At 43.9% G+C, this 27,687-nt stretch overlaps 1 protein-coding gene across 1 annotated transcript in view; it reads left to right on the top strand.

Moving 5' to 3' along the window:
• The window catches only part of MCU (mitochondrial calcium uniporter), a 98,736-nt gene that overhangs the window by 56,504 nt on the left and 14,545 nt on the right, over positions 1-27,687 (top strand). Inside the window, 1 exon segment of the mRNA XM_086616963.1 lies at positions 23,729-23,798. Within this exon segment, the coding sequence (XP_086473089.1) occupies positions 23,729-23,798 (70 nt within the window).

The raw sequence follows: 27,687 nt of genomic DNA on the forward strand, positions 1-27,687 counted from the left end.
CGAGTGTAGGTGAACCTCATGTGACTGGATGTGAGTGGCATTTCAGGAAAACAAAGTAGAAATGGTGAATATGTTTAGGGTTGTCTATTTTAAATGAGTTTTCCTACTTAATGACTTGACTTATTGAAGCTAGAGATTCTTGAATTTTCTTGGATTTGAAGTCGTATATCTTAAAACTAATTTTTGTGTTGCAGTGTTGCTAAACCAACCACAAAGAATAGGTAAGCAGGTTTTGCCAGGCTTGATTAAATCCAGTAATGTTTACTTTTTCTTTTGTTAAAAGTGGATATAACCAACTGTTCTGCTTTTGAGTGTTTAAGAACTCCAGCTAAAACTTTGACCCAAGCATCAATTGCTGCTCCCAAACTCCCACTCTGAAGCTTTATCCCTTTCCCCTTCTGTGCTTTTTCACACTTAAATATGTTTTTCTTTTTATTGTCATGATCTTGCCTTTGAAGGTAGCTGAATTCATGTAGATTGGAGTTTTTTCATTTTCTGGATATATTTTTGCTGCTCCTTAGCACTGGTTTCTGGGGGGAAAGATGGAGCTAAGAAGTCATAATTTGAAACTTACTTTTTTCGTTAGAGCAAAGATTAGCTTTAGTGAACATATTTATTTCCCTCCCCTTTCCAAATGCAGACTGAGAGTTACTGTCAAGCTCCTCACAGGTATAGGTCTTTCAGGGAAATTACCTAAAGTCTTGGTAGAACCATAATTGCATCCTGGGCAGTGCATAGAGGCCCTGGCAGGGGTCACCTGCAGATCCGGGCTGGGCTCTGTCTTGGCACAAGTCCTGCTCTTTTGTGCTGTAGGTGCTGAGAAATACTCCGCTCTCAGTTCGAATGACAATTAAGAATATTTTTCCAGAATTCCAGGTCGCTCAGCTAACTATGTGCCCAATCCCTCTCTGAAATAAATTGCGTGGAAGTAAGATGGATCATAACTGGTTCAAGTGATTTACCTGGGTGTCGCCGGGTGGCAGTTCTGTTGTGGTGCTCGTTATGCTCCGTGTAATGGCTGGATAGTGCAGTGATGAGGTTAAATGAGGTGGGCAAATGCAGGTTAAATGATCTGTGATATCTGTTCTCCGGGCTCGAATTTTATTCAGCCGCTAAACTGGGGCAGGGTGGAGGAGGAGGATGCTTTCCCAAAGCAGGCCTGAAATCATACCTTCACAAGCACAATTATTCACTTTAGGCTTTCTCTCCAACTGGTGTCTGAGGCCAACTCGCCAAGTGGCCTACCAATTTTAACAAGGTGTTTGTAACCAGTATGGGTGGACACCACAAGGTGAAACGACTCTGCAGTTGAAGGCTGGGCAACAGGGTGGTGACTGCTGCGGAGGGTTATGGCCTCAGCAAAGAGCAAACTCACCAGGAGAAGCGAGTAGAGAATTCCCCTGGTTCTCGGCACGTGTCCCTGACAGCTCTGGTTACGGGAAGAGGGCTGTGAGCACGTTGCGCTGGAACGCATCCTGGTGTGAGCCTTGTTTTCAGCAGTGCCAACGTGCAGGGTACGGCACAGAGTGGTGGTGGAATCGTGACTGTGGAAAAAACAGAGCTTTTGCTTTTTGTTTTGGGATTGGGTGATTTTGCTTTTCCTTAAACCTGTATCCTGGCAGCACCTGTTAGAAGCATGACCAGCAGCCTGCCAGAATATCGTATGAATGCTTGTCCCTTGCCTCGTGTGCCCTCTCAGACTGCTGCCTTTGAAAGGGCACATGTTTTTCTGGAAGTCTTTGCTCCAAACATCCTGTTGGCTGTAGCCTTTCTCTAATGCAAGCACAGGCTTGTAGCCTGCTGCCCTCCTCGAGTGCCCTTGGGTGAAACACAGGCTAGCAGATGAATTCCAAGTGTTTAACAGAAAAATTGCTTTAAAATATTTATTCAGTAATTGGGTCGAACAGCTTTTGCTCTCCAATTTAATCAACTATTTTATACCCGCTGCAGGTAATAGACTGAACTGAATATTTTGTATCTTACCTCTTTTGCATTATTCATAGCCTATTGTCTCTGCTCTCATCTTGCGAGATAAATGACCTCTGTTTTCCTTAGTTAGGTTTGATTTATTCTTTCTTCAGCCTGCGTAATATTTAAACAATTCCCAGACAGATTTGGAAAATAACTTCTCGAAGACGCGCAGTGTAGAATTGCATTGATCTAGCACCAACTGATGCATCAAAATGACAGCATCTATTTGAGAGAAAAGCAAACCGAGAAGAACTTACATTTGAGGATTATAAATTCTCTTCCACAAACTATTTCTTTTTTTTTTTTTTGCTGGCAATATTAGAAAAACAGTTTCTTTTAATCTTATCCTGATGACTCATCTATTCCCTGATACTAGAAGGCTATCTAATACCAGAAGTCATATACTATGCTTTTTGGCAATAGAACTGTTTTAAGAAGTTTGTTCCTGCAGTTTATCCTGCTTAGTACAGCAATTGGTTGCCTCCTGTGCAACGGCCAGAGGAGCTGTGCTCCGAGGAGTGTCATATACAGAAGTTAAACCTAAGTCATATAAACCAGAATACATAAATATTGGAGGGTTTGATTTAAGTAAGAGTGATGTCCTGGCAGCCTACCCTCATACAGCAGGTAGTAGGATGGCTAAGGGTCAGTGGGGGATTTCAGGGAATAAAGCAAGGGCGAGTAGCTCTGAGAATTCGCCCTTAGTATAAAATGGATATTTATTTTACAGGGAGCAAGACAAAAATAAAAACAGTGGTTTTCACTGGATAGCTTATTTTGACCTGTGTACTTCTCGCTTTGAGTTGGACAGTCTATTTGTGCTTGATGTCTATGTCAGATCGTTCCAAAGGAGGAATAAAACTTATTGACTGGAAGGAGAACGCTTCTTATGTGCAGGTATATGGATAAATCACTTGCTCTTTACCTGATTTACCTCTTTAGTTCTTTCCTACATGAAATCTTTTGTTGGGAAGAACCTAATGAGTAGTTTAAGTGCTGTGCCAACAGAGGGTTGCAGAGAGTAAGGCAGTGGCCCCTTGGGAAGTGATACAGCTAGTTTACACTCGTTATTTACTTCAAATAGGAAAAAAAAAAAAAATGTTTTCAATCCAGAGATGATTCGTGAACGGCTCCTTATGCAGCCGTTCATACATGTATGCATGTGTTGAGGAACTGTTCTGCAGTGTCTGTTTTATTATTTCTCCATTTTTTGGCAAGTCCTTGAAAATAGTTTTGTGATTAATCAAAGTAATGTACATGACAAAGCAGTGATCTCATGGATCAACTTGCTTAGAAAGTACTTTTTCAACTATTGTAGCAAATTTAGCCAAGCATTGAAACACTTCAATATTTTTTTTTCCCTGTTTCTACACCAGAAATATCTTAACTCAATTAAATATCCTTGGATATCTTTGAGCCAGTGATAACTTTCGTGTCCGTGAGCCAAGAAGCTAATGAAGATTGCACAGTTCAGTAAAATATTTTTCTCTGCCTCGCTGCCGTAAGGAAACGGTTGTGGAACTTTCCTTGGATTGTAATAAAGAGCGATGAGCGGTAGAATGACAAGAGGCAAGGACACCTGAGGAGGGTGAATGTTACAAAAGCCAGTCAAGAACATCACAGTGTGCACGATACTGGGGTTTGGTGATTCGCTGTGGGATGTACTGGGCTGATAACACAGTAAAGTCCAGGTGACTGGAAGCTGGACAGTAGAAGTAGGTATTGGTTTCCTTCTTCTGATAAATTTGACTTATGGTTCAACAATGTTAAAATGCTTTATGGCTGATGTCTGGGAAGGGGAAAAGATTTACACGAATAAATTAACTGGCAAGGCTGTCAGGAGGTAGGCTGCTGGAAAGGGAAGTTTTGGCTTGCTGAGCACGTGCAAATGTGCTAGTGGAAAAGCTGAAGCTGCTTATTTGTGATCTGTGGTCTGCTCCCAAAGGATGGGTTCCAGGTTCAGTTGCTGCGCGCTCAGGCGTTCACGCAGTGTGCTCAGTGCAGGAGGGTGAGGGTGATGTTTGCACACCTTTGTGTGACCTGTTGAGAAGCCCTGAAATGGTGTGTGCTGAGGACCAAACGAATGTTTTCGGTGCCCTATAGAAACAGGCTTCAAGTTTGTACCTGGCATTCAGTGACTGATTGTGCTTCGAGTTGCGTTTGACTCTTGTCTCTCACACTCGCTTCATGCTGCTGAGACAGAGGATGTGGATCTGCTTCCTGCTGTACACATCACCACCACGGATTTGCTCCTGGAGAACTGCAGCTGAGCCACCATTTCTGATTTAGCTGTATGGAAAATTCTTTTCTGCTGTTCTACGCTCTCAACAATTTGGGAACAAAAAAAACACAAACCCCCAGAATGAAGTACCTGAGCCTTTTGCTTCAAAGCAACTTAGTATTTCCCCATGTAAGTAATCCCCTTTCCTCTTCTGCCTGCCTTCTCTTCCAGGAACGCAGGGTTTGTTTTCCCTATGCAATGTGATCTGAGCTCTTAAATATGTTATTCTGTAAACTGTTGACCAGCAGAGGCACGTTCCACTCAAATTTTATGCCCAAACTGGTAGTCTTTGACAAAACTGCATGTATTTTCACTTTGACGCTAACCCTGTAACTCTTAATGAGCCATGCAGTTACAAAGGGAAAGCTTTAGCTTTTTTATTCCTCCCTGTCGGTACGGAGGAGTACCTCAAGTGCTCATGTTAGCAGGGTACGTGTAGTACATGAACTGTGTTTTGTAGATGCTGAGGTCAGAAGTGTGGGTGGGAGAAGCTGGTAAACAGGGCAAGGACAGCTTCTCTTGTACATGAGAAGTGCTAGATGAGTGGTGACAGCTGATGAAACAGCTGCAAATGTAGTGTGTGAGGTTGCCTAATATGTGACATAGTCCAACCATGTATCACTTCTTGTATTTTAGATTTGCTCTGAAAAGATATTATGAATAAATCCAGATGACTGTGCTGTACTAGTCAAGTTCAAGACATGCTTGCTCACTGCCGTTCAAAGCAGGTTATGTCTTTGGGTTTGAGGACTCAGTTAGTTAGGGGTTTGTGATGCAGTGGAAATTCTCCGTGAATATCTTTGCTTCTCAGCTAGCTTTGGCTGAGGAGAGCTTATGGAAATGTTCAAGGTGACAACAGAGCCAGTGCTCGTAGGAACCTGACCCCCTTCCACTGCCTGTAGCCAACAGACACGTGTGGGTGCTTTGAAGGGTGTTTGTCAGTGTGTTTTATTTTGCACAGAAATGGGTTACTGATCCGAAAGCCTAATTACCCTCTGCTTTATGTTGGTCACTAGTGGGCCTGTTGTTCACAACTGCAGTATCACTACAGCTTTAGCCGCCTTTGTCGCAGATGTGTATGCCACACAGGCTGTGAAGATTTTTTATTTGTACTGAAGCCCTTGCTGCTTGTTTGCAAGCTGTGTTTAAAAAAAAAAAAAGCCAAACACCAAAACAAAACAAAAAACCTGGAAAAATTATAGTCCTAATTATGTATGAATCAATTGAATAAAATCTCCCTTGTCCTGCATAAGTTCTTGTCTTGTATCAGTTGCTTGCTACATGCAGTAAACTGAACGGTGTCCTCCTTAAAGGAAAAGAAAATGAGGAGTACAAGAGCTAGTACAAAATATGAATTCGTAGTAAAATAATCCTCTTGCTCATCCTTGGATTTTTTTGTTGTTTTGATGTATGAATGTTTATAGTGCTTTGGAGTTTCTCAAAGTCCCTAATTTTTCTTTGTAAACAACAACAAAATTCTCTGCTCTTCCAGCTTGTGTAGGGTTCCACAAAATTGTTCACTTACTACAGTGGCATGAACATCCATGAGCTGCCCTAAAAGTACCGTCTTTGATAGCTCATGAATTTTCTACTCACCTTGTTCTTGTTGGTAGCCATTAAAGCTGCTACCAGATGATGGCCGCAGAAATGATGGTGGCAGAAGCTTGAAATGCTATCCCTCTCTTGCAAAATGTTGTTGTAACTACACAAAGCATATGTGCTGTCAGCAATGGTTTTAAAATAAGCCAGTTGGCTTTGCGTGCTTTCTTCTGTTCATGCAGTTTGTTTCATGGCTGTAGTGGTCACTTCTAAGATGGCCACAGTGACTTCTACAGAGATGCTCTAACCCCCTGCCCTGTGAAGTGCCAGCACCTCTGCTTGGCTGACATGTTAAGTGAGATAGCTGCTGCGATGATCAGCAAAGCACTGATGGTCTGTGGTGTATTTTAAGGTTGAGTCAGTAAAGGAGATGTTTAAAAGCCTGTCTGGAATTTCATTTGATTTTCCAGCTGCACCAGGTTAGCTGCTTCTCCGTGACCTGGGACTGTAAACTCTGCTATTGTGACAAAAAGGGGGGAAAAATTGCATTCCCAGGATTGGCTTGCAAGAGACCCTGGAGGTTTTTTCTTGCCATGTGGTAAAATAGTATGAGAAACATTCATTGCGTTAATACTTCAGTGGTTCCTGTCGTGTGAGGTTCCTTTTAAGGATTCTGAAATATCTTTGCTCGGTCTCTGTACCCGACTCCTTTTGTTCCCAGGTGCTGTAGCACATAGGAGAAGAAGAGAAAAAGGTGCCAGTCACCCAAATGGCTGTTGTGAAATGTACCTTCTGTGAAGAGCAGACACGGACGCGAGTTTAAAGCCTCAGTTATTATCTCAACTCTCACTGTACAAGCAAGCTCTTTGCTTTTTATTACTGTTCCCGGAGTCTGGACAAAGCCAGTTACTGCACAGAAGGCAGCTAATCAGGGACACTTGTCTGCTTGAGTGAACTGATGTTTCCAGCTCTTCACGTGGTCTATGGTTAAAGAGAAACTTGACGTCAGTCTAGTGGTTCGTAAAGCCAGAGAGCTGGTTAGCCCCGCTGCTGTGCGAGCGCTGTGCGGGTATGTGTGTTCCGGTGGACATGTTTGCTTCACTTGGGTTTCCACCGTTGGCCGAGAAGGTGCAAGCCCTCGTTTTGAAGAAAGGTGGGCCTGTGATGTCCGCTCTTTCTTTGTAGCCTTAGGCTTATGCTGCAACGCGCCCAGTGAGGCTCAAACCCTGAGTAACTAGGTGAGATCTGATACAAAGCAAAGTAGACACGCGTTTTGAGGAAGCTCAGCTGAGCGAACAGGATCTGACTGGGAATATACTCAGAGCTCAGAAATAACTCATTTCCAGGTGCAGCCCGGTCAGGATGTTTAATGGCTGTTGCGGTTAAAAATCCACTGCTGCAGAATCTGGACTTTGTAACTGCCTTTGGTTCTCGCACCAACGAGGAAGAAAGACTTCATGGTTCAAAGTCAAGGTGTGGAGGGAATGAGTCACCGAAGCAGGTAGTTGGCAAAGTCAGTAGCTGTGGCTGCTGCAGCAGAAGGCCTTGGTGTCACACGCTTGCAAGGTGGTTCCTCGCTGCAAATTTGTATTTGGACAGAAGGTTTTACCTAGGAGAAAACAGCTGTTCTTAACTCACCTGTTTATGGCTTCCTGATGCTCTGACAATCAATTTGGGCACAATGACTTGTTAAATGATTTCTTACTGTTTGCTTAACTACTTAATTTAGGATCCTTGAAGGAATCACCGGGTGGAATAGGTGGAAAAAGGTTCCCTTCAGAGAACTTAGCCAGCTGTTGTGGCTTTTGAAATAAGCTTCTTGTTAGACACTGCACTGACTTGTATTCTGCTTCCAAATAGGTGTGAGGCACAGAGCCTTTCTCGGGTAGCGGTGAAGGACCGAACACACTATGTTTTCTCGTGGTGTGATAAACACGTAAAAGCAGCATTTCAAAGCTGAAGCTGATGGGCTCTAATACCCTTTGCTAGAACATGTCACAGGACATCTCAGACTTCAGCGGTGTAAAAATGAAGAAGGAAGAGTTTTTGCACTGTCAGTGCTCAAGTACAGAAAACTTGTGGTCTTCTGCTCAGCTGTTGCATCTCATATGTATATGTGGAAAAATAACAGAAAGTGGTGGGAATGAAAGAACACTTTCCCCAAAGGCCTGCTCTGGCCGAGCAGAATGTACAATATGCTTGAAACGGAGAGTAGAGTGGTACAAAGGTACCAGGGCTCATCCCTGTTATCAGGAACAGAGAGTGACTGGAAAAGATAACAGCATAGCTGCTATCAAGGAAGATGGATCGCAACTGCTGCCTCAGCAATGATGGTGAAATCGTGTCCTGTAGCTGAACTTTGCTCATTATAATGTCGTTATAATACCAAAACATACCTCCATCTCAAAAGCTACCTGCCTCCGGGCTGCGACCACCCCTTGCTGAGCGTGCGTTCTGAAATTCTTCTAGTCTATACCTTCAGAAACAAAGCGAGGAAAACTTACACCAATCCTAACAAAGGTATGTATGCCTAAGGTCACTCAAGCTCCACCTGAAAGTAAAAAAAAACAGTATAAAAATGGCTTAAGAGAAGCAGGATGTTGGGGGAGGACCTTCATTGGAACATTTGGGACCAGCTGATGGACTGGACCTCTCTTCTTTCCCCATAGGGACGCCTGTTGGGTAAGAGCTCAGTGTTATGTGCGCTTAGTTACTACCATTTTGCTAGCTATTTACAGCTATCACTGACCAGTTCTGTTTATAGAATCATAGACTAGAATCACAGAACGGTTAGGGTTGGAAGGGACCTCAAAGATCATCTAGTTCCACCCCCCCTGCCATGGGCAGGGAATACATATATATTGTTCCAAACCCATTTTCACTGTCAGAGTCTTATCACCAGCTATCCTCGAACCTGTATCCTGTCAAGAATGTATGCCATAAAATTTGCCTATCTAAAACCAGAAGTTTCCGGAAACTTCAAGAATTGGTACAGGGGATATAAGGGATTTTGTCTCAGTGTCACTGTCAGTGTAAGCCTGACAGGCTGGTCAAATTGCAAAGGGCTCGAGGGAGCCCCCCTTTCTCTCCTCTATCGACATGATGTCATGTCTTGTCGCGACAGTATAGTAGTGCTGCTGGTGGTGTTGACATCTAGCTGCTGTGTTGTCCTTCACAGGTCACCTTGGATGCACGACGCCGAGCAGGTTGGACTAAAGTTATGACCTCTTGTCTTGCCTCTGTTGTTTGGGATCAAGTGTATATGGTTCCCCAAGCAGTGCTTTAACAGCTGTAGCTGTCCATATGCTTATGGGATCTAAGGATCAGTGGTGGCTGTTTCTCTGGGATCCCCCCCACCCGCCTTCCCACTAAAATTGAGCATTGCTCTGTCGGATGGAAAAGATACCACATGTCAGCTAATGATTTGCTTAATAGCGCAGTTAAGCACCAGTGCAATCAATCTAGTGACAGAGTTAAAATTATCTCCTAATTACATTGAGAATCAAAAAAATCCTGGCTCACGGCGGGAGGAGGGAAGCAGGGAAAGGGATTGCATTGAAATGCAACTCTAGGAAGGTTTGGGGCATAAAAGGAAGTTCATGCCACCCCCCATTAAGGTGAGCCTGATGCTTGCGTGAGTTACCTCTAGCCAGATCAGAATGAGCATTTTAAGCCTCTTGCTGGGCTGAAAATGGTGTGGGAAAGCTTATGGAAATCTGTTTCAGGCTACACAGGCTTTATTTCTGTTTATCTTTCTAACTTCCTTTTGTACAAATTCCATGAGCACTTGTTTTTCTTACCCAGAAGTAAGTTACAGCCTAAACTAGCAAGTGTCAGAGGCATTGGTGCTCCTGTTGGATTATTTTAGATGGAGAGCAGTGGGGCAGTTGCACAGCACCTTTCTGTAAATCTCCCTGTACCCAAAAGGGCACAAGGTAAACCCCTCCAGAACTGCAGGGGTTTGTTTGTGACTCGGTAGCGTGGAGGTGGCTGTGGAAGAAATGTCCCCGTGGGCTCCTGATGCCAGCTTCCTGGTGCACAGCAAGGGACGGGGATGCTGATGACATCCGTCATGCGGATGGGTGAGGTAACAGCACCACGGCGTGAAGTTCAGTTGGCTTTGCATGCTCGTGGCTTTCAGCCAGCAGAGATGAGGAGCTGCTCTAATTTCCTGCCGTGTTTTCTGGGAGATTCAGGGGGTTTAAGTATCATAGAAGCAGCCTTTGTCCAGGGAAACTGCATACAGGTCTGGCGCTTTGGTGAGAGGAATTATTTGGACAGGATGCTTTCCTAGACATCTTGCTCCTTTGCTGAAACCAGGTATTTAATCTTCTTTTATTCCTTAGGCAAGACTTTCTGTCTGGAAGGAAGATGCAAGATTCCAAAACAGGAGTTTCAAATTAGCTGAGTTTAGAGTAATAACTGCGTGTGGGAAAAATCCCTCTCCCAGAAGTTGTCCCCTCGACTGCCCCATGCTTTCCTATGAACTTGTCAATGAGTTTTTCCACTGACCCCCAAAACGAAAAAGGTGGTGGTTGTTTGGTGGTCTTGGAAACGATGCTCTTCTGACTTTCAGTAGTCTTGGGGAGTGAAGGTTTTGGCAAGCCTTTGGTAATCCCAAGAGTCATGGTGTCAAACTCATTAAATTTAATGCTCTAAATTTAAATCCATCTTTCCTTTCTACAATAGACAAGGAAGAAGGAGAGAACAGCAGTTATGACTGATCAGCCTTATTACTGTGTAATGGTGGTCTGTCAAACTTCTGTTTTATTAAATATACTATATGAACATTAATAACAAATTGCACCTAAACTAAGAAATAGAACAGGTTTTGTTTACCAATGTTTCCGAACCAGTGACTGCTAACAGACCATATTCTAGCCGTAGAACTGTTACTGTAACTCTTTGGCATGGCTATTAATTAAAAAGCTGAAATACTGTGGTTTTGTCAAGTTCCTGATGGCAGCAGCCCCCTGGTGTAAGTCGGGGCTTGTGACAACTCATAATTGGTGGTGGTCTCATACAGAAGGGCTGGAACAGGCCTGGGTTTCCTGGTCTTGCCAATGCAGCTTAACTCCATAAATACCTTCTTAGGTAAAAAAAAAAGGTGAGAATCTCTCAGTGCCACCAAAAGATCGGGTGAACTTTAATTCTGTTCCTCTTGTCTGTAGATGTATTGAAATGAATCTTCCGTGGTTTCTAATGGGGCAAAGAAACTTGTTCTAAGAGGAGAAGGGTCTGCCAGGCACCACCCACCCGTGTGTGATTTCACAGACCGTATTCAAACTCTTGCAGTTGTAATGTGGTCTTAATTCTTTCCCATGCATTTTTTTTTCCCATGATAATTGTTATCTTATTGAATTATAGGAGCACAATGTAGAGATGACTCTCTTGCCATTTTGAATGGAAAAAAACACTAGCTGCTACGGGAGAGGGCAAGGGAAAAGGGTTTTTGTTTGCTCTCCTTATTGGTAATAGTACAAGGCTGTTCCAAATGCCACCCCAGAAATGGTGCTACCTCCTCTTGTCACCCATGTGAGATGTACTCGGGCCGAGTGGATTTGCTGTGGTTTAGTATTTCTGAAATAATACTGTTTGCAGTTGGTGCAGTGTCCCGCTCTGCCGTGCAGCATTGTAGCAATGCCATGTCCTGTGTTCCTTGTTTTGCCAGCTACTGCTTTTCAAGACATGTTTTGTACATGTTTTCGGTTTCCATCATGATTTTTTTCCCCTCAGAAACTAGCAATCCTTTGATATTTAATCTGAACTTGATGTCAGTATTACTGGTTTGTGTGTCTAAACCAGCGGTCTGCTTTCCCACTGATTTTTTTTTTTTTTAATCTAGAGTTCTTTTATGGAATTGCCTAGTTTTCAGCTGGACAGCCACTTCTGCTGCTTACAGCCAGCTATTTTAGTGCTTCTCTTAATGCTTTCTCAATGGCTAATGGGTTTTCGCTGCTGTGCTGAGAAAGCTAAAAGTTTTGTGTGCTCTGTGAATCAGTTCGAGAGTGCTATCAGGGGACCAGGTCTCTGCCAATGCAAACTATTTGGTTGGAAGTGTCTGTGCCTCGTACCTGAACGCTTAACTAGTAGTGCCTTGCTGCTTTCTGTCTTGTTTTAGTAATAAGCTTTGTCTATATTTAAAGAAAATAAAATAAAATTACTCTCACAAGAGGAATCTGTGTTCAGTGTCTCACAGGAGTATTTCTGGGCATGCAAGCTTTTAGTAGATAGTCAGAAATAATCATGAGTAGCAGCTGCGGCAGTTAATTGTGTTTCACTTACAAGTTGTTTTGATCCAGTTCACCCATCAGTGAAGTAGCATAAGCAGGCAGGGATGGAAGAAACCAATTCTAAGAGAGTCCTAAATGTGGTTCATTCTCCCTTAGTGTCTGGATCCGCTAAGTTTGTTGCTAGGTGTTTTGGAGGTGATTGCGAGCTGTGGCCCAGTGCAAGTACAAGACTTGCAGAACTGTGAACCCAGCGGACTTGACAAGCACAGGGGTGCTTTGAGCACAAAGCAGAGTCCTACCAGTATGTCAGCAGTGGAAACTTGCTCTCTCCATCATTTGTTCACTCAGTACAGTCAAAATAAAACTATAGCAAGTCTCAGATGGAAACTCTGGCCCGCTTTAAGATGATACCTCAAAGTGGGAAATGGCCTTTCTGTGTGGGAACTTCAGATTTTCTCATTAATGAATGACTCAAACTGACTGACTGGTCTTAGTGAAGGTCTTGATAAATCTTGTGGGGCATTTAGCCTGTTCTCACTTGCACATGTGAAGTCCCTGTACTGCAGACAGCATGACGGAGTCAAGGTGTAACTTGTCTCCAGTGTGCTGTGGTGGTTCTGTAGCAGCTTGCTCGCAAGTCCTGAGTGGTTGCAGGGAGAAGATTTTTTGGCTCTTTGCTCCCCATCCGACACCAAGGCAGGGGGCGAAATGACTGGAAGGAGGTGTGTGTATCTGGGAAATCGAGGGGGCTTTTACCCAGCTTGCATTAGCACAGGCTTGCAGACCCGTGGGTGAGGGTGGTACAGTTGTGTGGTGGCAGATGAGGTCTCTCTGGCCTCTTAAGACTATACCTGTAGAGAAGAAACCTGGGATTCAAGGTTGAAAGAACTTTAAGTAATAATTAGCATTTATTACTGGTTCCCAGCTCTACTTACTGTAGTGAAAAAGCATTAAAAAGGTTCTTGGAAAGAGAATTGTGGAGAGTATCCTGTTCTGTACCAGCCGAGCCAGCCTCCTTTCTTGGATTGAAAGTGTATGTTTGGAAGTCTTTATCTTGATGCCTCTCCCTTTGCGTGTTTTTTTTTGTGTGTGGTGGTGTTTTTTTTCTGTGAAGGCTTTTCTTGCTCTATTTCATGTGTATGTTTAATTTTCCTGAGAAGAATGATTCAATTTTCATTAACTAGCTGAGACTGTCAATGAAAATGCAAACTGTAAAGGTGTATCTGACAGCTTCTATAATTCACAGCCAAATTGTAAATTGCCGCATTCTAGGCCACTGAACACCTATCACAATATATTAAACCCAGTTTAATTGATTTGGAAAAGCTTTGAGGAAATGACCAAGCCAAAGATCCTCCCATTGCTTTCCGTTCCAAATCCCTTTCTCCCAGGATATCATCTTTTCCCAGGGCTGTTGATTCTTAAATGGTCTTAATGACTAGAAAAATTATCATTTTTATAGTGTGTTGTTTCCAAGGCTTGTTAGTCTCTTCATATGAATTGAGCCTCTGTTCATACTGGAAAGAAGTGTGAACTGCAAACCCTCTGTAGCATGAATGTATCTGATGTGGTTTACAGTTTATAATTTGGTAAGCACTTCAAATGGGCTTTTCAGGACTGGCTGTTGAAAACTGATTTGTGTTGGATCTTCCTTGGGTCTTATTCTTTGGATGAAGCTGCAGCAGTTTCTGTGGGAAAAATTTTTTAGATGGTTAGAGGTATAAACGTGGTAGGTGTTATGTTCTGGATTTTTAAAACGAAAGAAAAATACTTGAGATGAAAAAAAATCTGAAAAATTGCTGTTAAAATCCTACTAAAACAATCCTCGTGGTCTGGATGATACAGAAATAATAGAAAACAGTATTTTTAAATTCAGAAGACAAAACGGAACCAAGTGTTTGATAAATCCTTTCATAATGGTCCTCTGTAATCCTGGCTCATCATGTATACTGGTAGTGGATAACTTAATAACGTTTGAAAACGTATAGGAAAGTTTTGGTGTGTTTTTCTTTTAAGGTTCTTTAACTAGTGATTTGACTTAGTTTCATCGACTTAGTCATTATACAAACTAAAGGCGTGTTTGTGCACAGTGCATGTGTCCGTAAACCCAGTTCCAAATGGTTTCCTTAAGATAGAGGAGGGAGGTCCAGGAAGTGGCAGAATTAATTGGTGCTGACGAGGGCCCGGCCCCAGGCTGTGCAGTGGCACCTGATGGGGAGATGCAGCCCTTCATTTGGGCACTCAGCTTTGAAGGACATGGCTGAGCTTGCTCTGAGGACAGCGCTGGCTGTCAGAGGAGATGGTTGACTTCAGTTTGAGCTTTCCTGAAAGTTTGCCTAGCTGTTAGTGCCTCTGTCGTGCTTTCAGGCATTGAAGTGTAATTAGGTTGTTCAGTTTGGTAGCACAGGAATTCTGTGCAGGAGATGCTGGAATGAATCGCTTTGAGCTAGTGAGTGCTACTGGGAGATGCTGTTACAGTAACTTCCTTTATCAGTGGTCAATTAAATAGAAACCTTTTGATCTCTGGGTCTCCTCCTTATCTTCAGTGATGATGAAGCGGTCAGTGCAGGCACTGAAGTTCCGGTCAGACCCATTTGCTGCCAAGGCTGGGAATAGATGGGTTCGGGGAGCAGTCCCACAGGGGTAAACATTTGCCATCTTCAGAGGAGCAGGACCACAGTGGCTCTTCTCTGTGCTCTCTAGCCAGGCTGGATCTGTAACACGACAGTGTTGAGGAGCCTGGGAAGTCCTGCTAAGTTTGCATTTCTGAAACTACATAACATGCTGTCGTGTACCATTTGGCCATTCCTTGTGCTGTACAGAAGAGGTCAACCCCGGTTTGCTATCTCCTCGCAGAGAGGCCAGGTGAGATGAGCTGAGGAACTTCTAGTTGGGAAACCTTGAAAATTGAATTTAGTGTGCTCTTTAGATGTCAGGTTCAAAATAAGCATGTTTATATTTTTACTGCACTTCATTAGTATGTCAATAAAGATCTGCCTCTGCAGAGTGCTGCTTTTCACTTGTGTTGAGTTGCCTTCTCTAAACATGTACCTGTGGCACGCTGTAGGTGAGCGTTGTGCCGTTTCCTTTCTCAGGGTGGAGGTGGGAGCCTGTCCTGTGAAATAGTCACGTACAAGGTACGTTGGTAACTGAAGGATATTAAACATTAACATGTAGGGATGCTAAGTTCGCATAGAAGTTTCCTTGATCTATGATCTGATAGCAAAACCAAACAGTGGTCCTTAATGGCTTCAAAATATTCATGTGTTTTTGTTAGTTGATTTATCATTTTCTTCTGTTGCTCTCATGACAACAACTTTCCAGAGAACGTAAGTGATTCAGAAGTCAGAGTTGCACAGTAACAAATTTTATGGGACTTAGTATATCGAGGGGAAAAATATGAGGCATCTGCTTTTAATTAAATGGAAGATTTTTCCAGGGCTTTATGACAAGACGTGTATGAGACTGATTTTTTTTTTTTTTTTTTTTAAGTGTACTAATCACACCTGGTAGAGCACTGATGCAAACTGAATGTAGACAGCAAAGCAGCACACCAAGCCGAATGTCCAAAGCTTTGGTATTTCTTACGGAAGAAACTTGACCAAAGTTAATTGGCCATGGGTGTTTGTAGCTGTTTATCAAACCTGTGTTTTGGTCTTCAGACCTGAAGTGAATGTGAGAATATCTGTAAAATTTGTCTGGCACTTCTGGGTATTAAAATACTTCTTAACTTCCCAACTAAGTGCCTTTATAAAGGTTCAATCCTAAATCTAATTACATTTTCACTCTTCCCTGTAAGGCTTGTTATCTGGGAGAAGGAACTACTTTTTGTCTTCAAGGCTTGGGCTGAAGTGATGTGACTTTGGGTACAAAGGAACCGCCTCTCGCGGACTGAGGCGTTCCTCTGCAATAACTACTTATGTTTCTGCTCCACTAGTTCCCATTTTGGACCAAACCCAGGTAAGGTTAGATAGAGAGATGAAGAGATGAGATTTTTTTTTTTTGGTGGTGTTCTTTCCTGCAGGAAAATGAGCAGGGAATTGATGGTGTAGGACTCCCCCAGTACTGGGATGTACTGGGCTGCTGTGGCTTGCAGGTGTCATACTTCTGTATTTCAGAGCGTGCAGCTTCTCTGAAGCTGTACTTATGCTGGCGCTGACTCCCAAGTCTGCAAGAGCCTGCTGGTTCTTTTCAAGAGCTGAAAGCAAAGTTCCCTTGTTTCTGAGTTTATTTCCCTGGAAAACCGATGCAAGTTGGCTGCTCCCCAGCACGCACCGAGGCAGAAGGAATTTCCCTGCAGTTGTGGAAATCTCACTTCATAACTCTGCTTATTGTTTCATTCTTGATGTTGTAAGTGCCAGGGATGTGTCAATAAGCTGCTTTTTCTTTGCTGGGAAGCTCTTTATGCAGTATGGCAGCAAGGTGGGAGAAGAGGAGTAAGAGCTCTTCTTTTAAACTGGCTAAAATAAAGACAAAAAGAATTACCTAATGGGGTTGATAAGTGCTAGAGGCAGAAAAACAAAAAAAAACCCAAACAATAATCAGCTGCCCAGAGGAGCTGCTGAGAGTGGCTGAGGGAGACAAAAATCATGCACCCTGAAATCAACGGAATCAAAACTCACTAAATTCTTCAAGCTGCTTTTTAAACCCAGGTTGGAAGCCTCTTTCATTTAAGAGTGTTACCATCCTTCTCAGTACAGGAAGATTTGAGTAATGAATCTGGAAACTAGGGAAAGGAATTCAGCTCTGCCTTGTGTTTGTGCTCAGACTTCAAAGATGACAAAGGCTTAAATGTATCATGGTATTCTGTTTGGTTTCCAGTTTTTCAAACCTTCAAAATGGAAAGGAATTAAAATTCTTAGCTTTTTTCCACGAACCTTGAGGGCTGTATTAAAGAAATGGAATTCAAACCATCCTACTCCAGTAAAACAAAAGTATTTTAATAGTGAAACCGTGATCTGGCATCACAAACTGCAAGGGAAACGTTCCAGCCTGGTTTGGGTTGCCTGCTACAGGTAGGAAGGGACTGTGCAAAGTTTAGATGAAAGAGAGAGGATGGTGACTGTCATCTGTTTCAAGTAAAGTAGGAATAGTGTAATTCCCTAATTTGTTGACATTTGAGATTAAAATTTAGAATATAGCCTGAGAAAAGGTTTGGGTTTTGTTTCGTTGGGAGAAAATTGGCATGGATGGCGGCAAAGGAAGCACCTGTTAAAAGCAGTAGAGACTGCTTGACCGATGTGCTTGACATGTCTGTTAAACTTTTTCCCTTTCATCACCTCCTTTTCCCTCTCTTGCCTCCAAGAGGCTCTATCAAAGCCATCAAAGGCAGTGATGTTCCTGTTAAAAAAAACTCATGGTTGCAGCATCTCCACAGCAGCAGTAACGCCTGGGAGAAAGGCGCAATGAAGAAGGAGGAGCAGTTGCTTCATCTCTCTTTTTTTTTTTCCCCTTTTCTGCAAAGAATGAGTCTCCTTCCTCCTACCCCCACCTCTTCCTGGACACTGTGGATTACCTGTTTCTTTTTAGGCAGATGGGCAAAGGAAGCAGGATGAGAAAGGAAATATTTATAGCTCACCTCCTGTTTATGTTCCTCTCCTAGCAGATGTGATGGAGCTCTGCACTAATGCTGGAAGAAGAGAAAATTCAGGCAGGAATGAGAAGGGTGACAAATGAAGACCATTTGCTAATGTGTAGGTCGTACAAAGTGCTTCCAAATGCAAAGATTAACACTTCCCACATCTTACTGGCATTGCCTTTTTTATGTCCATCTCCTCAGCCTGATTTTAAAACACAAAAAGAAAACGAACAAAACTAAAGAGGAACAGCACTGCGGTTCAGACGGGTTCTCGTTTTCTTGACCCTCATCCACAAAAGCCTTGCCTTGTGAAGGCAGCGGGTGCAAAATGTTCTTTTTGGGGCAAAATCTTGCCCTCTCGAGTGGGATGTGAGTACTGGCAGAGAGAACAAGAAATGAACTCAAGCCAGTGGGATTTAATCAGGCAAGTGCTGGTGTCCTGGAGACAAGGCGTACGGTTTAAAAAGGCATCAGCTTGGACTTGTTGGAAACTTGTTGTGCACCGGGGAGAAAATGGTGCTGAGGGGCGCAGGGCTCCTTTGCAGCCACGCTGCAGGAACGTGGCTCCCGGGGACAAGGGCTTTCCCCGCCACGCTCTCCTCAAAAGCAAAAAAACAGAGATGGCCTTTCATACAGGGTTAGGGATTTGTTGAATAAGCCTCTGGGTTCCATTTCAGAGGAAGATTGTGATTTTTTTTTTTTTTTTTTTTTTTTTTAAAATGCTTTTTTCAAAGGGAGATCCTGGAAGGTGGGCTAAGGTGTCTGGATGTCTCCAAAGAATGGTGGTGGCACAGAAGGGGGTGAGAGATGCAGGCAGAGATCTCTGGGCCAGGCTGGCACCATTTTTCTCTCTTTGGAGGTTTCTGAGGAAGCCAGGGAAGATGTCGAAGGTGGCATCTGAAATGAGCTCTGGCACAGTGAGGTCCCTTTTGTTGGTACCACACGCGCCAGGGCGGCCATCGACAGGAGGGACTGCTGTGGGAGTCTTCCTCGTCCGAGGACTGAAAACACCCTGTCCGAGCTCAGATCCCTGCGTTGTTCGTAGGAGAAGGACTTTATTTGCAGGCTTTGCTTTAAGAGCTGCTGTACTGGGCGCCCAGGGGTGGCTGCGGGGCTGAGGGGTCTCTGAGGAGAGGCGGGTTCCGCCCCGCGCTGATTCCAGCCGGTTCCGGCAGCCCCGCGTGAGGCACAGCCTGTTCCCTCAGCCCTGCTCGGAGGCGCCCTGGGGGAAACTGAGGTAAGGAAGGGGAAAAACGCTGGAAAAAGGAGAGGACTGAAGGGAAAAAGGGTGAGGAACAGCGTCGGGAGCGCTGAGGCGTGAGGAGGAGGAAGTGCGGGCGCTGGGGCAGAGGCTCTCCTCCTGCCTCTGAGGGAGCATCCATGCTGCTCCGGCGTGGGGCTTTCCATGGGCTGCGGTGGGGGTGTTTCCAGAAGAAACCCCATTTCTCCCCGTGCCTCTGGAGAGGAGGAAGAAGTTGGAATGAAGGGCTGAGGTGGCTTGTGGAAAAAGGTGTGAGGTGGCATGTTAATTTCCGTCTGTTTCTTGCCGTTTTCTGCTTTAATTGGCAATAAATGAACTTTCTCCAAATGGGATCTGTTTATGCCTGTGACAACAGTTGGTGAATGATCTCCCTGCCTTTACCCTGACCCATGAGCTTTTCCATGATATTTCTCCGTCTCCTCTCCTCTTCCTCAGGAGAGGGCTGAGAGAACGGCTGGTGGGCAGCTGGGCACGGTCAACCCACCTATTTAAATCTAGTAGGAGTTTACGTCCCGGTGTAAAAATAGTAGTGGTTTTAATAAGTTATTTATCATGGATCTTGGAACAGCAGATTTCTGGTCAGAACACATCTTCCCTCTGCATCTCCACAGCTAGTGCGAGGGGGAAGCAAAATGGGAGGACAAAAAGAGACCCGATGACTTAAAATGGACGTACTGTTTTGGAAAGGTCAAAATGTAACCGGCTTGAGCACAGGAGTAGAAGTAGTTGGAGCACTGAAGTGAGGGAAAGATCAATAAATGCCGCTCTTCACTCTGGAGGTGGGTGGCTTGGGCTACTGTGAATGCTTAGGGAAGCTTGTGGCAAGTTTTGTCACTGAGATGCTAGCCTGGAGGTTTTGGGATAACCACTGTTAGAGCCAGACATCCAGTTTTTCACACTGTGGAAGTGTGGGATAGAGAGGAAGATAGCTGTTGCTTGTTGGAAAAGGTGAGCTGCTTCACGTCTGGCTGGAGGCAGCCTCATTTCAAGGATCCCCTTAGTAAATTGTAAAATAGACGTTGCAATGGGCATGTGCAGATGTATATCTTAAAGATTTCACTCTATGATAAGAAATTTTTAGACGAAGAATCCTGTGTCTTTTGCGAAAGCTCCGCAGCATGACTGTCACTGGTACTCCAGATAATGAGTTAGCAGCGTTTTACTTGTGTTCTAGGTTAAGATATCCACCTTTTTCATGCTTGGGGTGATTATTTTTTTTTTCTGGACAATTTCTTTTCTAATTTTAATTAGCGTTTGGAGACTCGGTGCCCCAAAGTTGTTACCATTCTGTTGTTGGTAATTACATAAAATGCAGAACAGGAACTCTGCCATGTTGGTCCCTCTTTTCCTGTCAGAGAGCCCTTGCTGGTAGCTAAAAGGCTGTTGTGTTTTTTTTTTCCAGAAGGGTTTTGATTAACTTTGTCATCCATGTAGAATTGAACTAGAAGTATTGAAATGCTGCTATTTTACCTTTGCATTGTCTATATTGACCTTGATAAAACGGGTGGAAGTCTTAGTTTTGGACAAAAGACTGGGTTTTTTACTCTTGCTCCCTTAATTATTCTGGGAATGAAGCTACTGCGTAACTCCGACCCTCTTAACATGCATCTTGCTGCGGATAAGACAGGAAATGGAGGATCGAATGGATCCTTCATTTGAAAATGACAAGTGAATTCCTGCATCTCTTCTCTTGAGACCCGGATGGTTATTTTGGCTCTTAAAGCTTCTCATTTCAGTGGTCTGACTTTGGTGCTTTTCACACTCCAAATATCACTTATTTTGTAAGTGGTGGACAAGCCTGTCTCAGCTGAAACCTGGATGTAGTTATTCCACGCTGCTTTGCTGAAACAGTGAGCTGCTGACTGTTTGCTGACAAATGATAGTGAGATCTGGCCAGCAAAGCTTGAAACAAGTTCCTCTCCTCCGCCCCACAACTGCTTCAGTCCTGTGCTTCAGCCTTCTGGCACATTTCTGCATAAAGCTGTTGAATTTCAGACGTTTGATAAAGGGTTCCGACATTTCTCTCCATTTCAATTTTAAAACAAAAGCCACCCTTCAAGAATAAAAATGATTGATGAGTCCTTAAGCTCTCGCTAACCTCGGATGGCAGGAGATGGCGTTTAGGTCTCTGCTGACTGAGTTGATTTGTTCCTTTTTTTTCTTTTCCTAACCAGTAAAGACCGTTTTCTTAGATAAGAAATTTCTAACAGCAGCGTGTGTCGCCAAGGTGCAGCTCCCAACTGCAGGAGGGACAGATACATGTAGTTTAACCAGTGTCTTTTCCTGTGAAACGTAATGGCAGCGTGCTGCGGTGGGGTGGATGAAACAGAGTTGGTTCAGACCTGAACCAGGGTGAAAGAATTGTCAAAGAGGCTCAATTTGGGGACACCTCAGCTTTTTGATGGGTCGTCTAACATGCCCTGGCTTTCAACCTGCTTCGTCTTTTCCCCTGTTCTTGCCTGTGATCATACATGAGGGCAGGAGGCTGCTGGAGCTAGCTTATACCTGTCAAATGCTCATGGCCTAAAGGTGTGAAGTCTTTGCAGATGGTAGCTGATTGGTATCTTTCAGGTATAGGGCTATTTTGCAACGGGATAATGCTGGGTTTATAGAGTTTTAGGATTTTCTGCAAACTGCTACTAAATTTTTGGTATGCTGTGCAAACCTGTTGGAAAGGCAGGCTCTCGATATGCAGGGTTTTAAAAATGAAGTGATTAATGCCATGTACAAGGGAAGAGTGAAGTGGTGAAAAGCACATACCTAGAAGTGCCAGCTCTGCCATGGGATCGGGTGTAGTAAGTATGTAAACAGTGCTTTGTGGTAGTGCTCTCTGACAGGGAGTTTTGTGTCTCGCTCTACAAATTCTGCCAACTTACTGTTGTATCTGGTCTGATACTATTTTTAGAAGGATTAAAGTTGAAGTTGCTGATTTCAAATAGGAAAAGGTTTCGTTGTTTTTGTTTGTGTTTTTTTTTTGTTTGTTTGTTTGGGTTTTTTTTTAAAAAAAAAAACTTCCTGTAGAAGTTTCTGCTCCTTAGGTAAAATTTGGTTCTGAAAACTGGCTTACATATGTAGTATGGCTTCTGATCATTGAAGTTCCTGACATTTTTCATAATATAATAGTGACACCGAGACAGAAGAGCTTGATTTGTCCAGGATGTGAGGCTGTATTGATGTGTTGCTTGGGTGTTTTTGAGTTTTAAAACTGTTCTTTTTCTTGGTAGAAGGGTGTTCCTAGTTTAATCAGCAGTAGCACATGGGTATTCATCAGTCCAGAAGACTTTCAAATGTAAAAAGGCAAATTCACCTTTTGGTTCCCAACACATAGTGGTGTTTTTTTTTTCAACATTGCTTTTGCTAAAACATGCAACTTCCCACTTGAGTTCAGTTACGACTGTTTAATGCCTGGTTCTCTTTTCCTGTTAGCTGCTTGTGTGACTCAACTATGGGAACCTGAAAATGCAATTGTAAGCAGGAAAACTGGAAAATTACTTGACTGATTTTCCTTGTCAAGAGTGAGAAAAATGGAGTGTAAATACAGCTCAAATGAGAGTGAATTTGGAGAGCTATCGATGCACTGACCGCCTGGAAGCAAGACTACTATAGTTGAAATCCTCAATTTTGCATAGCAGGCTTCAGAAGAAAAGTGAAGTGGCAGATAAAGTTATTTTAAGTTTAAGATTATTGAAAACAACCTCGCAAAATATGGAGGTCTGGACAATTTGGCAGAGAAGTAATCAACAGCCTGGGTGGTGTTTGCAAACTTCCATTAGAAATTTACTTTAAAAATAAGTGCTTCCTAGGAGATACCTTTATAGAAATGCAGATTTGGCAGCTGTGTGTTAGAAATCATTAAAGAAAATAATGACAAAAACCCCAAAACACCAGACTATAGAAATGCCCATATTGGACTGCAGCTGTTGAAAAATCTGAGTGCCAGTCGCTGAAATATGTACCACTGTAGACAGACGAGAGCTGGTATTGTGCCTTACTCTTTTTTACAATTCGACTCTTTTGTGCTAGAAATGTAAATTCAGTGTTGGGAGAGGGTTAGTATGGAACTAGCATAATGTATCCTGGAAGACAGACTTTAAAAATTAGTCTGATTGTAGGTTTTCATGAAAAAATTAGTCCCGTGCTAAGGTTGCAGAACATACAAAGCATTTATGTGCTTTCTCCTTATTGGACTCTTTTTTTCTTTTTTTTTTTTTAGCTTGCTATCACAATTCTTGTTTTTTATCTTGAACTATTCGTTCTTCTATAAACAGGTATGTTTACTACTTGTATCATAGTTTGGCTTCTCTCTCTCTGCAAGGACAAGAAAAAACCCAAAACCTGTCAGCACAGGAAACAACTTGAGAGAATGAACCTCTTAATCCACAACTCTGTAACTCTCCCCCACTGTTATGCTAAAACAGCATTATTTTGTGTTTTTTTTTTTTAACATTTAAAGAGTGATGGTGCTGTGTGATTTCTACTCTCCGTGTCTAGGTAGTAATCTAAGCTGATTTGTTGAAAGTGATTAGCTCGGCGTGGCTTTAAAAATACGTTTTACGTTAAGGAAGAAAAAAAAAAATCATCACAGCTGTTCTGCTACACGTTCTCACTTCAAACCATGTGTGTCGAGTGAGGTGTGTAGAGGTGAACGTGGCCGAGGTTGGAAACCCTACGGGGTGACAGATGGTAAGAGAAGAGGCTGCTCTTGCCAGGCGCTCCCGGCTTGCGGCCACCTCTGCGGCGGGTGGGAGGAAATGCCTGGCGCGGGCATGGGGGCAGGTGATGGCGGGAGGGGGCACTGGGCTGTGATTCTGCCAGACGAGCGGCACTGAACACTTGTCCTTTTTGCTGTGCTTGGTGTTTTCTAGGTGCATCAGAGGCTTTCTCCTTGGCAGAGCGTGAGAGTGGTCTATTGCAGTACAGTAGTGCCCTCTGATGGTGAGTACTGACATGGAGGAAACTCCTGGCTCACTTCGGACTTCGCCAACTTAAATCATGGTCCCTGTGACCCCCTTTTCTGGTTGAGGCTTTTTTGGCTAGGAGGTAATCCGCTCCTGAACTAACAAAGTGACAGAGAACAAAGTCAGTCAAGAAGAATTAAGGAAACGGTCAACATTTCTAGCAACTGTCCTAACAAAAGCAGACAGGCTTTGTAAAGAAAGATGTAATTGCGTGCAACTGTCCAAATTCTTTTGGCCAGGCTTTTTCCTGATGCAGCTGTGAGGTGTGAGTGATGCCTACCACAGGGTACTGTGTGCCCTCTTAACTTTATTTATGTAACGAAAGTACAGTTCATACCAGGTACTTAAACGCTTGAAGGCACTGTTTGCTGCAATGATGAGTTGTGAAGCCAAGGCAATTTCGTTCCTTTATTTAAATTCTGGGATGGCTCAGACATTAAGCTTTTCTGATAAGGTTGTCATAACACGAAGCAGAAGAACGCACTGGTGGTACTTTATAAATCTCAGCGTGCCAGAGTGCTTAACATCTGTGTGCTGTGTGTGAAGGCTGGAGCACTTGTGCTGACTGACACAAGCAGTTAGTGGATCCGCTCCCCGTTAAGGCTTGTTAATAAAACCTGAAAGCTAATAAAGGAAAGGGCTCCGGCACGATTGCTTCCCCTGCCGGGAGAGTGACTCTGTGCAAACACAAGGGGAATGTGACTGCTGTGGAGAGCTCGAAAACCTGAAGGCTTAATTAGGTAGAAGCGTAGAGGACAAATGGAAGGTTGAGAAGATAGCGTTAAGTGTGTAGCTACTTGCTTGATTTGATTTTACCTCTCCTCATGTCGTGCTTGAATATTTCCCTTGTTATTTCTTCCAGTAACTTCACCTTTACCAGTAGTAAATGTTCAACACTGACTGCTTTGGCCGCACCTTTTTTTTTTTTAACTGTACCTTGTTTTGCCTTGATATATTGCTTAAGTTGTTCTTATGCAAGAACAAAAACCTTTAAAAAAATACTAATGACCTGTTACTGGTGCACATATGGTTGAGTCAAAACTTTGTGGTGCTCAAATGGAATTCCTACCTCAAAGCAAGCTCATGCTTAATATAGCATGTAAAGCTTTTAAAATCCTCCATGGCTTTATTTAGCAGCGTCCCTGGCCAGGTTGTAGGTGTCTGTAAATGTAAATGAAACACACTTGTACACATATACTTTCTTTTACTTGTCCCATGTACTTAAATAGTGGCTTAAGATTTAATCAGTGAAGATTAGCCAAGATGTTGGCTTTATAATTAGTGAAATGTCAAAATGCTTTGTCCACTTAGTAACTTGTGTTCCTTGCCTTCATGCGAGGAACCCACAGGGCTGTCAGAGCAGAGGAGAGCAAGGCAGATAGCTGTACGTTTTCCTCTCTCCTTCCAGTTGTGGGCAGTGACATTGGAATAAACAGAGGCATTCAGTCTATGAATATGGCTTTGTGGCTGGTGTCACCGCCATGGTTTTGTTTTTTTCAATAATGGGATGGCCTACATGGAACCAGTCACTACATGACTTGCTAGTGTCAGATGGGATTCACCTTTCTCAAAGGGGGAAGAAAGAGGGTCTTTGCTCACGAGTTAGCGAGGCTCATTGATAGAGCTTTAAACTAGACTTGAAGGGAGAGGGGGATAACAGACTTGCCCGTGACAAGCTGTGGGATGACGTGCTGAGGTTAGAGGGACAGGATGCTAGTGAGGGCCCTCAGCCTGTTGGTCTGAGAGGTGCTGGCTACACTGCAGCACAGTTGAAGTGTTAGAGATGAACCAGAGTCTCCTGAGGTAGCAAGAGCCACCAGGGAAAGACCAATGAAATACCTAAAAAGAATTAAGGAGTGTTCTTCTAAGAAGGTGACATGGGCAACAGCCCAGCTGAAGTGCCACTACACCAATGCACGCAGCATGGGCAACAGGCAGGACGGGTTGGAAGCCACTGGGCTGCTAGAAAGCCACTACCTAGTTGCCATTACTGAAACTTGGTGGCACGAATTCCATGACTGGAGACTGGCTATTGATGGCTACAGGCTGTTCAGAAGGGACAAGTGAGAGAGGAGGGGCGGAGTGGTTGCCGTCTACATCAAGAAATGGATAGAGTGTGAAGAGCTGTCTCTGAAGAATAGCCACAAGCAGGTCGAAAGCTTATGGGTAAGAATTAGAGACTGAGGCAATGGAGGAAACCTTGTAGTTGGTGTCCACTACAGGCCACCTGATCAACGGGAGCCTATTGACAAAGGCTTCTTACTCCAGCAGCAGCATTGCACTGCCAGGCTCTTGTCCTGCTGGGGGACTTCTGATGGAAAAGCAGCACAGTGAGCTGCAGGCAACCCAGGAGACTCCTGGAGTGCATTGAGGATTGCTTTTTAAGCTACATAAGACAGCCCTGCCAGAGGGGATGCGATACTGGACCCTGATGGTCACCAATGCAAGTGGGCTAATCGGTATCATCAAGATAGGAGGCAGCCTGGGCTGCAGTGATGGCACACTGGTGAAGTTTGCAGTCCTGAGGGATGTGGATCAGGCAAAAGAGTCAAGTCAGGATCCTGAATTTTAGGAAAGCAAACTTCCAGCTGTTCAAGGAATTGATCAATAAGACCCCCTGGGAAGCTTCCCTTCAGGGACAAGGGAGCAGAACAGAGCTGGCAAATCTCTAAGGATGCTTTCCATTGAGCACAAGAGCTCTTGATCCCCATGTGTAAAGAAATTGGGCAAGGCAGGCAAGAGATTGACATGGCTGACTTGAGACCTACCGGTCGAGCTAAAGGGCAAGGAAATGCACAGGCAGTGGAAGCAGGGACAGGTATCCTGGGAAGAGTGTAGGGATGCTGCCTGACTGTGTAGGAATGGGGCCAGGAAGGCCAAGGCACAGCTGGAGCTGAATTGGGCAAGGGATGCGAAGATTAATAAGAAGGACTTCTACAGCTGTGTTAGCCAGAAAAGGAATGTCAAAGAAAGTGCATCCTCCTTGATGAGCAAGGCTAGCAAACTGGTGACAACGGATGAGGAGATGGCTGAGGTACTCAACAACCCTTTTGCTTCAGTCTTCACTGGCAACCTCTCTTCCCACACCTCTCGAGTGGATAGACCACAAGGCAGGGACTAGAGGAGCGAAGTCCCTCCCACTGTAAGAGAAGATCAGGTTTGTGACCACCTGATGAACCTGAATATATATGTCTATGGGACCTGATGAGATGCATCACCAAGGTCCTGCCTGACCAACCTAGTGGCCTTCTATAACGGAGTGACTACTTGAGTGGACAAGGGAAGAGCTACAGATGTTGTCTATCTGGACTTCCATAAGGCCTTTGATATGGTCCCCCACATCATCCTTGTCTCTAAATTGAAGATATGGATTTGATGGGTAGACTGTTCAGTGGATGAGAAATTGGTTGGACGGTCGCATCCAGAGGGTAGTGGTCAATGGCTCAATGTCCGGATGGAGATTGGTGACAAGTGGTGTCCTTCAGAGGTCTATATTGGGACCAGTACTGTTTAATATCTTTATCAGTGACATAGTGGGATTGAGCACACCCTCAGCAAGCTTGCAGACAACATCAAGATGAGTGGTGCAGTTGACACGCCTGAGGGGCAGGGTGCCATCCAGAGGGACCTGGACAAGCTCCCAAAGTGGGCCTGTGCGAACCTCATGAGGTTCAACAAGGCCAAGTGCAAGGTCCTGCACATGGGTCAGCATAATTCCCAGCATCAACACAGGCTGCAGGATGAAGGGATTGAGAGCAGCCCTACTGAGAAGGTCTTGGGAGTGCTGGTGGAGGAAAAGCTGGACGTGACCTGGCAGTGGGCACTTGCAGCCCAGAACACCAACTGTATATAGGGCTGCATCCAAA

Source organism: Tauraco erythrolophus, chromosome 9 (genome assembly GCF_009769465.1).
Source record: "Tauraco erythrolophus isolate bTauEry1 chromosome 9, bTauEry1.pri, whole genome shotgun sequence".
In the NCBI taxonomy this organism is placed as follows: Eukaryota; Metazoa; Chordata; class Aves; order Musophagiformes; family Musophagidae; genus Tauraco; species Tauraco erythrolophus.